The sequence below is a fragment of the Podarcis bocagei genome, assembly GCF_964188305.1.
Source record: "Podarcis bocagei genome assembly, chromosome: 2".
Taxonomy (NCBI): Eukaryota; Metazoa; Chordata; class Lepidosauria; order Squamata; family Lacertidae; genus Podarcis; species Podarcis bocagei.
The window spans coordinates 20,637,192-20,653,790 of record NC_138126.1 but is presented as its reverse complement, the minus strand read 5'-3'; the positions used below and the strand labels follow the sequence as shown (position 1 = coordinate 20,653,790).

The following is a 16,599-nucleotide window of genomic DNA, read 5'->3' as shown; positions in this document are numbered from 1 at the left end:
GGGATAAAGGCAGCCCTCTTAAGGAAAATCAATGGATCGTAGAGAAGGTTTTGATCACGAATGGCACTATCTAGTTCTGCACAAGTGAATTCATTTATAAATCAGTGTTGCTTTTATAATGCTAGCGCAAAGCCATCAGGTTTCAAAATGGGAGGGCTGTCTGCCTATAACTTCCCAAATGGAAATCTGAGTTTTATAGAATCATAGAATCAGAGTTCAAAGGGACTGCATGTCATCTAGTCCACCACCCCCACCCCGCAACGCAGGAATCTTTTGCCCAGCGTGGCACTCAAACCCACTGCGAAAAGCCTGTTCTCACCAGGTTAAGGAGACTGATTACTTCAACTTATCAAACTCCCCCGATGCTTCCGCCTTCCTTACTGTAGTAATCTGACCACCATGGTGTTAACGGTAGAATCTCTTATGGTTATAGACTGCATCAAGGTTCCAGCATGGAAAATGAATTTATTCCCACTGCTTTTTGCGTGTAGTGCTGTATATAAGGAAACCATTACGATTGTAACTAACGCCTTATCTCGGTGGGGAGGGGTGTTATGTACTGAAGTTCTCACCCTGGGGCAGCAGGGAGATACTGTAGATAGTTCAGGTCCACATATGCAAATAAGAGGTCGAAAGTGACGTTCAGTGATTGGATAGTTACAGAAAATGGTTACTGTTGCGTTCTAGTGGAGCTCTATATAAGCAGGCTGGCTGAACCCTTCAGTTCTGTTCTGTTCTGGCCTGTGAATAAACAAGAGCTGTTTGAAGAATAGCTGTGTCGTCTGATATGTTCACCCACAACTTAACACTTTTCACTTTCTGCCTGGTGTTGTTCCAGAAACAAAACCTTACAAACCTGCAAATAAAATTAGTAGGTGTTTCATATCTAAAAGAAACAGCATACGAAACTAACTCTTCCCAGTGAGGTGGCTGCTGAATATTGGCTGTCCCATGTAGTGTATATTCTTGTTGCCAAGAGCCTGCTAAAATAGTGAACAGTAGAGTATGGTTACCATATTTTTTTCCAATGAATCCAGGGACCCTTTTTTTTTTTTTTTTTTGAAGCTGAGTAGCAACAGGGAGTCAGTAGTGGGGATGGTGAGGCAAAAGACCCTGGACCCAAGCACACATGCATATTGTATAAAGATCCAAAGCCCTTCTTTCGCACCCTGTGAAACATAACTGTGCAGAGTTTTTAAAAAACTGGGCAATGGTGCGCCGCCTGCCCATGACTCCCAAGCCTCCTCCGATCTGTCAAAACAAAGGGGGAAGGGGCAGGAGATCTGTCCCCGGATCTCCTTCACCAGTGGCAGCGGCAGCAAGCAGCTCCTGAAGCCAGCCAGAGCCAACTGCGCTACCAGGCTGGCTCCGGGCTGCTGAAGCTGCCACTGCCACATTTCCCGGGGACAGATTTGCAAATCGGGGGACATTCCAGGGATGGAATTTGTCCGGGGACAGATTTGCAAATCCAGGGACTGTCCCCGGGAACCGGGGATGGTCTGGTAACCCTACAATAGAGCATGGTACAGTGGTCTCATCTGACTCCAGGCAGCCGAGTCGCGATTGCTTACTGGTGCCAGGGAGGTCAGTACAGTACAGTGCAGATGCACCGGCAGAGGCAGCCCAGCACACCTAACAATACGTTTGCACCGCGCCAAACTCCCTACCAACTTGTCTCTCCTCCTCTTGCGAAGCAGCAGCAACCCAGCGGTATCTGAGGCATCCGTGATCAGCAATGTATCCATGTTGCCATTTGCCAGTTACCCCACTCCAAAGACAGACGGCGTTTAAGGTTAAGAGAAACGCACACCTGTGAGGTGTTCAAACGGCCTTTTCTAGGGAAGTATGCTGGCAGGTGCATTTTGTGGGATTCCTAGCTGTTTTACCTTCTGCTCCCCCAAGCTGCCTGCATGTTTGGTACGCTTATAGTTCAGCGCTGTTATACTGATGCTTTAAAAAACAAAACAAAACCCTTAACCATTGCCCAGCAGAAGGAGCAGAAAATAAAACACGTCTTAAGAGCTCATCCAGACTTCCTTTGGCACCACCCTTTCAGACACAGATTTCCAGATCTGTCCCAAGCGTGTGTGTTTTTAATCCCACTGCTTTATTTCTTTATTTTAATTTATATAGAGCAGAGTAAACACTGCTCTAAAGATAACATGCTGATATGTTTAGACTAAGCTCATAAAGTTTTCTTGATAATATAATACAATAGAATAGAATACAATATAATAGTATATTAAAAGAAATAATGTAGCGATACATGATTTGCAGTGTAAATAAGAACTTGAATGAAAAAATGATGAGCACTGGTGGAGGGAAGTCATAAAGGTGTATTATCATCCACCTATTTCATGTACTTCTTTCTTACCTTAACTTTTCTTTTGTTTTTCTTCTTATCCTTTTTTGTTGTTCTTTTTTGTTGTTATTATGTTATTATGGTTGTAAGTGTATGTGTATGAATGTCAGTATGAATGTCTAATCAATTAAAATAAATAATTTATTTATTGATACATATTCCAAGATATACGAAAATACATACCCATTGCAAAGTATCTTTTTATAATGTACTGAGATAAAACAGCTACTTTAGTCTATAAGAGAACAAGGTCAGGAGGGAGAAAAGACAAGGAAAGGAAAAACCTAAAGAAAGAGAAAGCGAGAAAAAAGGAAAAAAGGAAAAAAATAAAGAAGAAAAGTAAAGAGCTTCTGGTTCTCTGTCCTGCAGCTACATAAGATATTCATTCCTTAAGATCCAACCATTCTATCATCTATAAACCAGTATTTTCCATCTTTGTGCATATAGCAGTCTTGCTACTGTACTGGAAACTGCTCAGACAAGGACATGGAAAACGTGTCATGAAAGGAAGTCTGGATGAGCACCTAAGCGAAACGACTTCAGATCCTCAATGCCCAGTTCCAAATGGAGAAATCATATTGCTCTTCTGTCCTCTGGCAAAGAAGTACCGTATTGGCCCGAATATAAGCCGCACCTTTAAAATTGGAGCGGGGAGGAGATAAGAAGAAAAACACCCAAATATAAGCCACTCCATTCCTCGCTGCTTCTGGCTGCACACGGGGTGGGGGTGGGGTGGAGATAGACTGCTGCTTTGCCCCCAGCCTTTCCCCTTGCTCGCTTTCTCCCTTCCCGGCCTTGGGGGAGAGGATGGAGGACTACGTGCAAGGTGGGTGGCCGCTTTGCCGTGCTCCTGGCACTGTTTGCCCTGAGCTCCTGGCTGCATATACCGCAAGGTCGCAAATATAAGCCGCACTTTAAATTTTCATGGTCGGAATTTGGGGGGAAAGCGAGGCTTATATTTAGGCCAATACGGTAACCTTTTCTCTGAGGTTTTGTTTCACTTGATCAATTGCCTGCTGGCCTTGAGTGGCTTTGTAGCTTCTCCAGCCATCAGACTTGTGCTGGCGAGTTGTTGTTTAGTCGTTTAGTTGTGTCCGACTCTTCGTGACCCCATGGACCAGAGCACGCCAGGCACTCCTGTCTTCCACTGCCTCCCACAGTTTGCTCAAACTCATGCTGGTAACTTCGAGAACACTATCCAACCATCTTGTCCTCTGTCATCCCCTTCTCCTTGTGCCCTCAATCTTTCCCAGCATCAGGGTCTTTTCCAGGGAGTCTTCTCTTCTCATGAGGTGACCAAAGTATTGGAGCTGGTGAGTATGTGATCACAATTACCAGCCACCATGGATATGGCTGAACTTAGCGATCTCTGTGTCTCTGTGGCAGGATAGAAACAGTTTGCCCTCTCAAAATAGCCAGGAAAGGAGAGGAAAATCTGGTTGGCTGGTTTTGCCAGTGGAACCTTTGAAAAGGTGAGCAGTTGCTATAAGGAGAGAACTGATGCCGTCCTGTTCAACTTGTATATTTATAATTAAACAGATGTTGCTAAAAAAAATAGTGCAAGTCTCCATTTTTTCATTTCACTTTTAATTTGCATATTACGATGAACAAGGCGGTTCGCAGGCTGAAGGAACGACAAAATAGATAGCAAAGATCACACACGTAACCACAATCTGATCCGATACAAAAAAGGGTCATGATAACTTTAAAAAAAAACAACTTATATCAAATAGAGCAATACAGTATTCAATAATCCATTAGAATATAACAGCAAACAGCAGAATTAAATATCAGCAAAAAACAATTAAGCAGTCTACACTTAACAATTACAATAAAGAATTACTAAACTGTAGTCAATAAAAATAATGACAAGTCACAATGCGTATGTATATATTCCTATATAGTTCAGGAAGTGGCCTTTAAATCATGTGAAAGCTCAAGTATAATGTGGAAATCAACAGGGAAACTCAGTGAAAATGGAATAAACTGTCATGTGAATGTAGCTGCTGTCTAGAGTACCCAACTAGAAGGTCAGGACCCATCTGTATTTTGGACTCCACACCATGGAAGTACCGTATTTTCCTGTGTATAAGACACCCCCATGTATAAGATGACCCCTATTTTTTCGAACCCAGAATTATTAAGAATTTATTAAGAAAAGTTGTTGATCGCCCTGCTGAAAACCATGTACAGTGGTACCTCAGGTTAAGAACTTCATTCGTTCTGGAGGTCTGTTCTTAACCTGAACTTTAGTTAATGGGGCCTCCTGCTGCACTGCACGATTTCTGTTCTCATCCTGAAGCAAAGTTCTTAACCCGAGGTACTATTTCTAGGTTAGCGGAGTCTGTAACCTGAAGCGTATGTAACCTGAAGCATCTGTAACCCGAGGTACCACTGTATGAGACGACCCCCATGTATAAAAACTAGGGGGGGGAAATTGTCTTATACACAGAAAAATACGGTGATTTCAGATGCCACCCTGCTTACATTTACATGGGAGAAAGCCCGTGCAGATGTTAGGTAAAAAAAAAAAAAAGCTGAGAAATACTCATCTTCCTTGGGCACATGAACAAACATGAACAAGCAGAACGTATGGTTAGCATGTCACAACATCTTCATTAACACAAACCAATCCCACAAAAGGCATTTAACAGAAAGAATCAAGAAATACAAAATTTCCTCCTGTAAGCTTCAGGAACTACAGCTCATTGGTACTAATTCATCCAGTCTTCAGTAACATAAACAAATTATGAATCATGAAAATTGCCTCCCTTTTTCTAGCAAAGCTCCTGTAACTTTAACAACTTCATAATAGACAGAAGTTCAACAGGTACACCCCCCCCCCAAAAAAAAACAACACTTCAAGCTCTGTAAGGAGAAAATAATTCATCTGCTGCTACTGTCCCTTAAAAAGCACATGATCATTCACCATGAACAGGAATGAAAGAAATAGCCCTAAATATCAAGGTGTGTGACCAAGGATCAACTAGGTAAACAGTACAGTGGTACCTCGGGTTAAGAACTTAATTCGTTCCAGAGGTCCGTTCTTAATCTGAAACTGTTCTTAACCTGAAGCACCACTTTAGCTAATGGGGCCTCCTGCTATTGCTGCGCCGCCGGAGCACGATTTCTGTTCTCATCCTGAAGCAAAGTTCTTAACCTTAGGTAGTATTTCTGGGTTAGCGGAGTCTGTAACCTGAAGCGTATGTAACCCGAGGTACCACTGTACGTAGATCAACAATAAAGGCTCTCTTTTTGCCTTTTTATTGAAAATTGGGCATAGAGAAGGGAGCCAATCAGGAAGTTAATGGGAATTTCCCCATTCTTTTATGGACCACCATATATGAAAGGATTGGAGAATCTCAGGCCCTGTGACCAATTACAGAAACCCTCTCCTTTCCCTATAACTTCACGTGTTTCCAAGACTGGGTCCTGTCACTAGAAACAGGTTCTGGGACTGTCAAGAGAAGGCTGGTGATTACATATGCTAGTCAAAATTCAAGTGGGTGAAAACTGTCCACTGTCTGGGATTTTTATTTCAAAAGTAAACATATTGAAGCCGCAAAACAGAAAGAAAGAAAAACCCCATCATCTAGAAAAGCAGCTACACAGCCGACTCATTTTGACATTTCAGCGGTCTCTCTCTCTCTCTCTCTCTCTCTCTCTCTCTCTCTCTCTCTCTCTCTGGAAAACTGCTAAGTCGACGTTCGAAGGGCTGAGCTGCAGGCCACAGCAGTGGGGTGTGCAACCTTTGTCCAGTATGGAAACTAGGAGGAAAAGAAGGAATATATATATGAATGTATGTTGTATGACTTGATAAGGAGGTGCTGTGATTCATAGGTGATGGCACTCTGTGCTTCCAAAATATTCAGTGAGGCGCACCCAAGGTCCAAGTCCAGGTCATTGTGATTCTATGGTCTCCTGACTGTTCAGCTGCCACTTCAGCTCAATATTTCCTTACCTTTTTTACCATCACTTAACTTAAGGATAAGGGTGCAAGTGGCCCTCCCAGATGTTGTTGGCCTACTATTATTATCAGCTATTAAATTTATTGCTTGCCCAGGTCCCAGGGCAGGTAAAAACAATTAAAAATTCAGAATTAAAAACAGTTAAAACAGATTATAGCTGCAGGAACAGAGAGGGCGCTGAAAACACACATCTCAGGGGTCAAAGGCCAAGGTAAAAAGCCGTAAGCCGTATAGTGAGGAGCCCAGGCACACTTCTGCAGGGAGTGAATTTCACAACTGAAGGGCTACCACGGAGAAGACCCCCACTGCAAAATTCTGAGGGAGGTGGAACTGCCACAAAGGTCCCCACTGCTGATCTCAACACACGTGAGGGTCTGTTGGGAAGGAGGCAGTCTTTCAGACTACAACCCCCCATCATCCCTGAGCATTGGCCACACAAGTCTGGGGCTGGTGGAACAACAACAACAACTGGAGGGCCACAGCTTCCTGAATCTCTGACTTAGCTCACTGTAGTTAAGGCCAGTGGTGCCATTAGGGTAAAGCTTGGAGGGCAGATGTCTAGGGCCATCCTATTCAGCAGAATGAGCAGGATTTCACCCCAACGAACACACCAGGGCTTTCTGAAGTAAGTGAAGAAGTAATGCACATTCTGAAGTAATGCCGGTTTCTGATTTGATCCCAGAATATCTCACTTTTCTTTAAAGGTAAAGGTAAAGGGACCCCTGACCATTAGGTCCAGTCATGACCGACTCTGGAGTTGTGGTGCTCATCTCGCTTTACTGGCTGAGGGAGCCGGTGTACAACTTCTGGGTCATGGGGCTAGCATGACTAAGCCGCTTCTGGCGAACCAGAGCAGCGCACGGAAACGCCGTTTACCTTCCTGCCAGAGCAGTACCTATTTATCTACTTGCAGTTTGACGTGCTTTTGAACTGCTAGGTAGGCAGGAGCTGGGACCAAGCAACGGGAGCTCACCCCGTCGCGGGGATTCAAACCGCCGACCTTCTGATCAGCAAGCCCTAGGCTCAGTGGTTTAACCCACAGCGCCACCTGCGTCCCTCACTTTTCTTTAGGACGTCCCTATTTTCATTGGAGAAATGTTGGAATGTATGCGTCCTAAGAGGGTGCCCATAAGTCCATTTGAATTAATACAGTTTACCACCAGAACAGCCACCCTCCTGAAAGAGCATTAAGTCCAGAGCCTACAATTACTGAACTGTGCTACTAAAATTCAAGGCCTGATTTGAACAATGGGAATAAGGCAGAGCGAGTCATTCCTGAGGGTTGCAGGGCAGACGGCGTGCGCTCTCCGGTTAAAAAGACAAAGCAAAACACTGTGCAAACAGAAAATTAAAAACACCAGGGAGAAAGGTTCCAGCCCAGCCCTTAGCCTGCTCAGCTGGTTTTCTATGGATGGGTTTTGTTTTGTTTCTGTAACACAAAGGAGCATTTGGAAAGATCATCTGCCATCACCTCCAGTCTGAAATGACACAGTCCGTCCGGTTACCTCAACATTTATCACATTCTACTGTAGTCATTACTAGGTTTCTTTCATCGAAAGACTCAATGACCTTTGAACACCCTTCCAACTCTGACTGTGCTGCACATCTGGATCCAGCCTAAGTTCCCTCTTCCTCCTAAAACTTAAGAGCATCTTCACATTCCAGGTCTTTCCCTCTAGCCTTCTTGGCCATGGCTACAACTGTTAGGTCAGGGCCAGGGTGGGTGTTGTGCGGATGCCTGATTATCGTCTTCCAAAGCAACCACTCTATCTGAATTGAAAAATGGTAAGCGTGATGCTGGTGGTCAACAAAAGAGGTTCAAAGAATCTCTCAAGGCAAATCTTAAAAAATGTAGTATAAACACTAACAAATGGTTAACACTGGCCTGCAAGCGCTCCAATTAGAGAACAGCCTCCACCAAAGGTGTCATGGGTTTTGAATACAGGTAGGTAGCTGTGTTGGTCTGCCGTAGTCAAAAAAAAAAAATTTAAAAAAATCCTTCCAGTAGCATCTTAGAGACCAACTAAGTTTGTTATTGATATGAACTTTTGTGTGCATGCACAAGAAAGCTCATACCAATAAAAAACTTAGTTGGTCTCTAAGATGCTACTGGAAGGGATTTTTATTTTTGTTATGGGTTTTGAAGATGCTCAAACTCAGGACGAAAGGGAGAAAAGTGCTAAGAGGAAGGCACGCTTGGCAAACCCTCACCGTGATCAACTACCGCCTGGAAACCTATGTCCCCACTGTGGAAGGGCGTGTGGATCCATAATTGGCCTCCACAGTCACTTATGGACTCACTTTTAAAACCGTGTTTATGGAAGTCAATCCTCCTTGGCTACGAGAGGCGGTTCCCTCGCTGAGAGAAGCCAAGTTACAGGGAACCAAGCAGAGGGCCTTCTCAGTAGTGGCGCCCGCCCTGTGGAACACCCTCCCACCAGATGTCAAGGAAATAAACAACTACCAGACTTTTAGAAGACATCTGAAGGCAACTCTGTTTAGGGAAGCTTTTAATGTTTAATAGACTATTGTATTTTAATATTTTGTTGAAAGCCACCCAGAGTGGCTAGGGAAACCCAGCCAGATGGGCCAGGTATAAATAAATTATTATTATTATTATTATTAAAGAAGGGTGAGGGCCACCAAGCTGCAGTTTGTGTGCTGTGGCCTCTAGGCAGCAGAATACAAATGGAAATATCTGGCTAAAGGATGTCCAACTCTAAGATTCCATGGTTCTATTGTTTTCATTTTTCTGTATTTTGTATTTTTTCTTCTTTTTTCTTTTCTGAGAGCCAGTGTGGTGTAGTGGTTAAGAGCGGTAGTCACGTAATCTGGGAAACCGGGTTCGTGTCTCCACTCCTCCACATGCAGCTGCTGGGTGACCTTGGGCCAGTCACACTTCTGTGAAGTCTCTCAGCCCCACTCACCTCACAGAGTGTTTGTTGTGGGGGAGGAAGGGAAAGGAGAATGTTAGCCGCTTTGAGACTCCTGAAGGGGAGTGAAAGGCGGGATATCAAATCCAAACTCTTCTTCTTCTTCTTCTTCTTTTCTTTTTCTTATTTTTGTAATCTTTTCTGAAACTTTAATAAATATCATTTTTTAAAAAAAATTCCATGGTTCTATGTGATGTGGTGGTTGGACTAGCTAGAACTGGGGAGACCTAGATTCAAATCCCTGCTCATCTATTAAACTCACCCTCTTTTCATCTACCACAACCTGGATAAAACAAGGGGAGGAGATGAACCATGTAGGCTTCCTTGAGCTTCTTGGAAGAGAGGAAAGATTTGCAACCTTATTATATTTTATTTATTTAAAGCAGGGGTGGGAAACCCTCAGGCACAGCGGCCTAATGCAGCTGTCTCTGTCTCTCTATCTGACCCTCAGGTCTCTCTCCAGGCTACACCCCTCACTGCTCAGAAACCCCTAGTTTTGTACTGAATACACATACCCTCCAACATCTGGGTGATCCAAATTGGGAAGCTTGTTTCTGTTTTTTGTTTTGGTCCCGAGCTCTTGTGGGAGCCAGCTGACTTGCGCGAGAGCGCCAGACCAAAAACAGGACATTCCAGGATCCAATCAGAAGCCGAGATGGCTTCTGATGTCCCACTTAAATCAGGAGAGTCGAACGGTATGAATACTACATTCTAGCCATGCAAAGGAAAAAGGTAATCTCCATTGCTTCACCCACTTTGGAATCTGGCTCCTCCCAAAAGTAGCATCCAAGCCCTTAAATGTGGCATTTTGACTGAAAAGGGTTCCCCACTCTGATTTAAATAGCTCCTATGCTGTCTTTCTGAACAAAATCCTCCCAAGATATCTCACAAAATGAAATTGATCTCATATACCTAACAGGAGAATTTAAGTTCATGGACTTAGCAGGGAGTCACACTTTCAAATGAATCACAGTGCAGCCCACTTGCAATGCTCCCAGTCTTGCGTTAAAGAAAACAACCAATTAAATAAATTTCTTAAGCATCCCCTCTCTGAAGTAGGATCACTCCCATCAAAGTGATGGGTTTTTCCTCCAGGGTTCACGTTTGGGACAGTTGTGTCCTGTGCCAAATGAATGGGCCTGGGCATACTTGTGGAGGAGGAAAAAGCCTTTTGTAAGAAGGGGAAACAGGCACGGGGAACAACGTTCCAGACTAGCTTTCTACTCTACTGCACCCGAGTGCCCTGCCTTTTTCAGAGACCTTCAGGGTCCGCCTGACTTCCAGGCAGCTGTAAACGCTATCTATCTGCTCTGGTGAGGTTTCACAGGCGTTGGACCCAGAGCTGACCAATTCTTAATAATAATAATAAAAACTTACCAAAAACAGGAAGCCAACCAGCATGAAAATGAAGAATGACATCGTCAGGCATAGGAGGACTGTGGCCCACCCTGGGAAAGCACCACAGTTGGGATGGCATGTGGTGTTCTCTGCAAAACGACAGGAATAAGATATGTGAACTAAACTGACAACAATTTACTCAATTTACTCATCAACAACTTCTTATAGGTGATCCACATTCCAAACACAGGGCAGCTTGGGGAGCTGGGGGTTCTCCAGCTCAGATTTTTGCTTGAAAGTAGTGAGACTGTTGAACTGTCTTACAAATCCTGTTTCAAGAACCCAGCTGCTGCTGCTGCTGCAGCTGCTTCCTTGTCATCCCCTCCACCATTACTGGATCATAGCTCGGTTGTAAAAAGGTAAAGGTAAAGGTAAAGGGACCCTTGACCATTAGGTCCAGTCGTGACTGACTCTGGGGTTGCGGCGCTCATCTCGCTTTATTGGCCGAGGGAGCCGGTGTACAGCTTCTGGGTCATGTGACCAGCATGACTAAGCCGCTTCTGGTGAACCAGAGCAGCGCACGGAAACGTCATTTACCTTCCTGCCGGAGCGGTACCTATTTATCTACTTGCGCTTTGACGTGCTTTCGAACTGCTAGGTTGGCAGGAGCAGGGACCGAGCAACAGGAGCTCACCCCGTCGTGGGGATTTGAACCGCCAACCTTCTGATCGGCAAGTCCTAGGCTCTGTGGTTTAACCCACAGCGCCACCTGCATCCCAGCTTGGTTGTAGGATCATAGAATTGTAGGGTTAGACCCCTTGCAATGCAGGAATCTTTTGCCCAACATGGGGCTCAAGCCCACAGCCCTCCATTAAGACTGAATGGAGCCACCAACCTCATTTCCCCCCACCTGCCTGCCTTCTTACATATTACGCGTTCAAGGGGGCTGCATTACTGCCTGTCAGTTTCCACACCATCCTCTCCTCCGTCTCACCGTTGCCCTTGTAGAACTCAGCAGGGAGGACAGTGGCAGACAAGGCTAGAATTTGTTAGTTCTGCCTGTCGTTGACTCTGGCTCCACCTGCTGGTGGTCTCCCCGCCTAGCATCCTACTGGTTCCAACCAGCCCCAGCCACTGCAAGGCAAACGTGGGATTCCAAACCCCATGTTTGCATTCCAAAGTGTAGGGTGGGGAGGAATGTCCTTAGGTCTGGGAGAATCAGCAGACAGAAGAAGGGTTAGGCACCCCCTCCTTCCACCCACCAGTTTCCCCCCACAAAGTGTCCCATCTCCTCACTATTTGCATACCCTCCAACATTCCTCTGAGGAAGACAGGGGTGCCCTCTGTTGTTGTTGTTATACCCACCCATCTGACTGGGTGGGTTGCCCCAGCCACTCTGGGCAGCTTTCAACATATATACAGTGGATGCTCAGGTTGCGAACGTGATCCGTGCGGGAAGCACATTCGCAACCCGCAGCACAGCGTGTGCACATGCACAGGTCGCGATTCGGTGCTTCTGCACATGCGCTGAAACCTGGAAGTAACCAGTTCCGGTACTTCCGAGTTTGGCACGGTGCGCAACCCAAAATTGCGCAACCCGAAGCATCTGTAACCCAAGGTATGACTGTAAACACATAATAAAACATTAAAAAAAACTTCCCTATACAGGGCTGCCCAGATGTCTTCTAAAGGTTATATACTATCTCCTTGACTCAGGGGTCAAGTAACTCCACACCCTCCAATATTTCTCCGATGAAAATAGGGACACCCTAAGGAAAAGTGGATCATTCTGAGGTCAAATCAGAAACCGAGACGGTTTCTGTAAATCCGGGACTGTCCCTAAAAATAGGGACACTTGGAGTCTGCTTGGGTTTACCAAAGCAAATAACCACTTTGCAGAAGTAGGAACCTAGGAACTACCTTATACTGGATCAGACCAATGGCCCACCTTAGCCCAGCAATGCCTGCACTGACCAGAAGGAAGTTCAGGCAGGGGTTTCTCCCAGCCCTGAATCGAAAGTTTCCTGCTTGGCAGGGGGTTGGACTCGATGGCCCTTGTGGTCTCTTCCAACTCTATGATTCTATGAAAGCGTGATGAATTGAATTGACCACTGAGCTGAAAGCAGATACTGTGCCATTGAACTATGCCCAGTGCCCTAAAGTAACATGCAGTTCTACCCTGAAGAAGCCAACTCAGCGGGGCTATAGATAGGCTGCTTATTACCTTCCGCATGGACCGTGGACTTTCTAAGAGTGGGAGTGGCATTTACAGGTGGGACGGTGGTCTCTTCCTGCTGCGGGGTGTTAGTTTCCACAGCAACGGTGCTAGTAAAATTCTCTGTCGAAGGGAGGGTCAGATCCTCAGGGTTTTCTGTCGAGGCAAAATCTTGCTGGCCAGGGGAGCCTTCCCCCAAGAAGCTGATGTCACTTCCTGGAACGTCCAACCCAGCTCCAGTTTGGGTTGCTGTAGCAACACTCTCAGGACCCAGAGAAGTTGCATAGGGAGCAGATGGGGGGGTTGTAGAAGCAGCGCTGTTGACGCTGGGAGAGGTGCTTTCAGAGGAACCTTCCAAAGCCATAGAGGAGACGTCAGGGGTGGTTGTGTGGGCAGCACATCCCAAAATGGGGCCTTCAAGTTCACCGCCGACTGCATTGTTGCCGACTTCTCCAGTGGTGGCTCTAGTAATTCCTCTGACGGTGGTGGTGGTACTTCCTCCAGCAGTAACAACTGTGTTTTCCCCATGAGCTGTGACATTTAGAGTCAATATGACTGTACATCCTTGAGAGATGTGGGCTGCCATTAAGGCAACATCCACAGCTGTTGCAAATGGCAAAGCGCAGTGTACCGTAGTGACGGTATCGCCACTTATGCTGAGTGATAGCTTCATTTCTGCAGCGGTTCCTTCGGTGATAACGGGACCTGTGGGTGCTGAAAATAAGAAATATATAAATTCCTGCACCGAAATTCTCTCTACCACCTTCATAGTTCTTTCATGCAAGAAGAAGAGGAGGAGTCTGAATTTGATATCCCACTTTACCACTACTTGAAGGAGTCTCAAAGCGGCTAACATTCTCCTTTCCCTTCCTCCCCCACAACAAACACTCTGTGAGGTGAGTGGGGCTGAGAGACTTCAAAGAAGTGTGACTGGCCCAAGGTCACCCAGCAGCTGCATGTGGAGGAGCGGGGAAGCGAACCCGGTTCACCAGATTATGAGTCCACCTCTCTTAATCACTACACCACACTGGCTCCCAGCTGGATACTGAAGGGAGGGGTGGCATGGCTCAGTGGTAGAGCACATGCTGGTTCAATCCCCAATATCTCCGGGTACGGCTAGTCTTGGGAAGAGCTGCTGCCACTCTTTGTAAACAATACTGAGCTAGACAAACGAAGCGGTGGTCTGACGATATAAGACAACCTTGTTGGAAGGGATCCCGAGGATCAACTAGCTCAATGTTTCCCAAACTTGAGTTTCCAGCTGGTCTGGGCTACAGTTCCCATCATCCCTGACCAATGGTTCTGCTAGCTTTGGACGGTGGGAGCTGTAGTCCAAAAACTGCTGGAGACCCAAGTTTGGGAAACCCTGATCCAGTCTAACCCTCTGCAATCAAAGAATAAGCAGCTGTACCTTATGGGGATTGAACCTGCAAGCTTGGAATTATCAGCACCATGCTCTAACCAACTGAGCTATCCAACTCAACAGGGGAAGGTCCCCCAAATCTGCTGCATGAGACAGCCTGCTCCACATTGCCCAGTGGGAGGGACGGCTTTCATTTGCTTATTATTGCATTGACACTCCACATTTGCTCCAAGAGCTCAAGGTGGCATAGATCACTCTACCTTCTGTATTATCCTCATAACCACTCCATGAGGTTGGTGACTGGCCCAAGGTCGCCCAGAGAGCTTCCAGACTTAGTAGGGGGTTGAATTCCTGAGTTCTAGTCCATCAACTGTAATCACTACACTACACTGTCTGCAGCTTGTGTGTCAAAAATTCTGGCCTCTGCCACACACACACACACACACACACACTGGCTAAAATCCTAAGCACACTTACATGGGAGCAAGATCCATTGACCACAGTGGGAGTTGCTTCCAAGTAAATATGCACCAGATTTGGCTGTGAATCCAGGAGGTCTTACCGGTTTCCGCAAGGCACAGGATTGCTGGGAAGATGATCTTCCAGGGGGCAGCCAGCACCGGCTCCATTGTAGCTGCTCCTTAGCGACTTCACCGGCTGCCCGAGGCAGGAGTGCCAGCGATCGCATGGTTTTATGGGAACAAAACAAACGGGATGGTTTTATGGGAAGGAGGTCAGCTGGTATCCAGTGACACCAAGGAGTGTTTCCATTAAAATGGAGGTGCTTCTGCCTAGTGATAAGGGAGCTCATCCGGTGGCGTTGGGCAGCAAGAAAATTATAGCCAGTAAAGCGTAATAAAACAGCCTTTCATCTGGGGCTAAATCCTTTCTTCCAGTTGGGTCAGAGCATTTCCAAACCAGATTTCTCCAGTTTTTCTTTTTATTGCATCTCCTCTCACTAGAAAACCTTTCTAGGAAATGGAAGAGAAAACTGGAGCATTATCTGGATATTCTAGGGGCAAAGGAATAAGAGACCATGAGAGCTGAAGGGACTTCCTTAAACCCATAGGTATCACCATGTTTTGAAGCGCCTATAACAACTCAGATATGGTGGGTTAAAAAAAAAATCTTACATTTGTATATTCTGCGCTCTGCATGTCCACCACACATCCAACTATCTAATTGAATCACCTACTGCCAGGATCTTCCCACCTCCAGACAAGTAACTGTCATGGTGGACTGGTTGGATGTAGGATAAGGTTGCCAGATGTCCCCATTTCCTGGGGACAGTCCACGGATTTACAAATCAGTCCCTATACAAAATCCATTGAAGTTGAAAAGTGTCCCCGGATTCATTGAAAACAATCTGGTAACCTTAATGGAGGAGTGGTGGGACACACCAGCTAGGGAACCCCCAAGGGAACCCCCAGAGGAAGAAGGCTCAGAGCCAGGGAACTGGTGATGGGATGACCATGAGTGGTCAGAGGGAGCAGACTGGGAGGAGGTGGTGATGTCGGAAGCTGAAGAGGCAACAGGGTTTAGTGAGCAGGAAGAGGATGTGTCAGAGAGCAGTCTAGAATCAGAGGCAGAAGCAGAGATCCGGCTGCTGAAGAAACAGAGTCTCCCCCTCCTGCTTCAACCAGCTCCACTCTCCCTTGGTTTCCCAGATGTAGAAATGAAGAGGGCACAACAGAGACAGACAAGGCGTCAGTCTCAGACTCCTTAGGAAGAGGAGGAGCCTTAGAGAGCAATGCAAAGGTGGGGACCTTCAGTCCTCGCAACTGCCTCATTGGGGCAAGACCTACTGGGAAGAGTTGCTGTGATCACTAGACCTGAGCAGTTTTGTTTCCTTGAATGAAGAGTGAACTTCACTGACATCGGGCACTGTGTTGTTTTATTGCTGACCTATGCCTGAGAGTATCCTTTACACCAGAGGATAGCTGTTCTTCTGGCAAGGAATTGGATCTCTTCTAAGTGAATGTTTCCCTCTTCCTCAGAGTGTTATTCTTCTGCCAACACCTTCATTCTCGCCAGCAGCAAAAGAGCGATCCTTGTGGGAAAGGAACACAGCTATAACGTCCCTGAAGGCCTCACCCCGTAGCCTCTCTTAGTTTTGGCATGTCTGTCACCTTGGTCTCAGGAGAAAGAACTCACTGCATCTTGGCCACACCTAGGGCTTCTGTCCAACAACGAGATAGTTGTACATGTGGCAGAAAGTGCAAAAAAAAAGCCCCACATCATTCCTGCTAGCATTCTCCCTGAATAATTGTTTTTGTAGTTAGTTTTGCAGCATGAGGGCATTCCCGTTGAGATCTCATAATGAAGTTCTATATCAACCTACTGCAACTTTCAGGATAGTGGTACCAGATCTCACATTATTTTTGATACAGCTTGTAAAATTTCCAAATGCTCTTCAAAGA

The 16,599-nt window shown here is 45.9% G+C and overlaps 1 protein-coding gene across 1 annotated transcript; it reads right to left on the bottom strand.

Moving 5' to 3' along the window:
* Window positions 1-3,931: 3,931 nt before the first annotated feature.
* Window positions 3,932-15,763, bottom strand: LOC308581029 (uncharacterized protein). The gene is made up of 4 exons (XM_081183468.1): window positions 14,742-15,763; window positions 12,826-13,530; window positions 10,641-10,750; window positions 3,932-6,129 (listed from the first exon to the last, which is right to left on the bottom strand). Exons 1-4 carry the CDS (start codon window positions 14,806-14,808, stop codon window positions 6,058-6,060), a joined length of 954 nt encoding a protein of 317 aa, XP_081039594.1. The 5' UTR covers window positions 14,809-15,763; the 3' UTR covers window positions 3,932-6,057.
* Window positions 15,764-16,599: the final 836 nt, after the last annotated feature.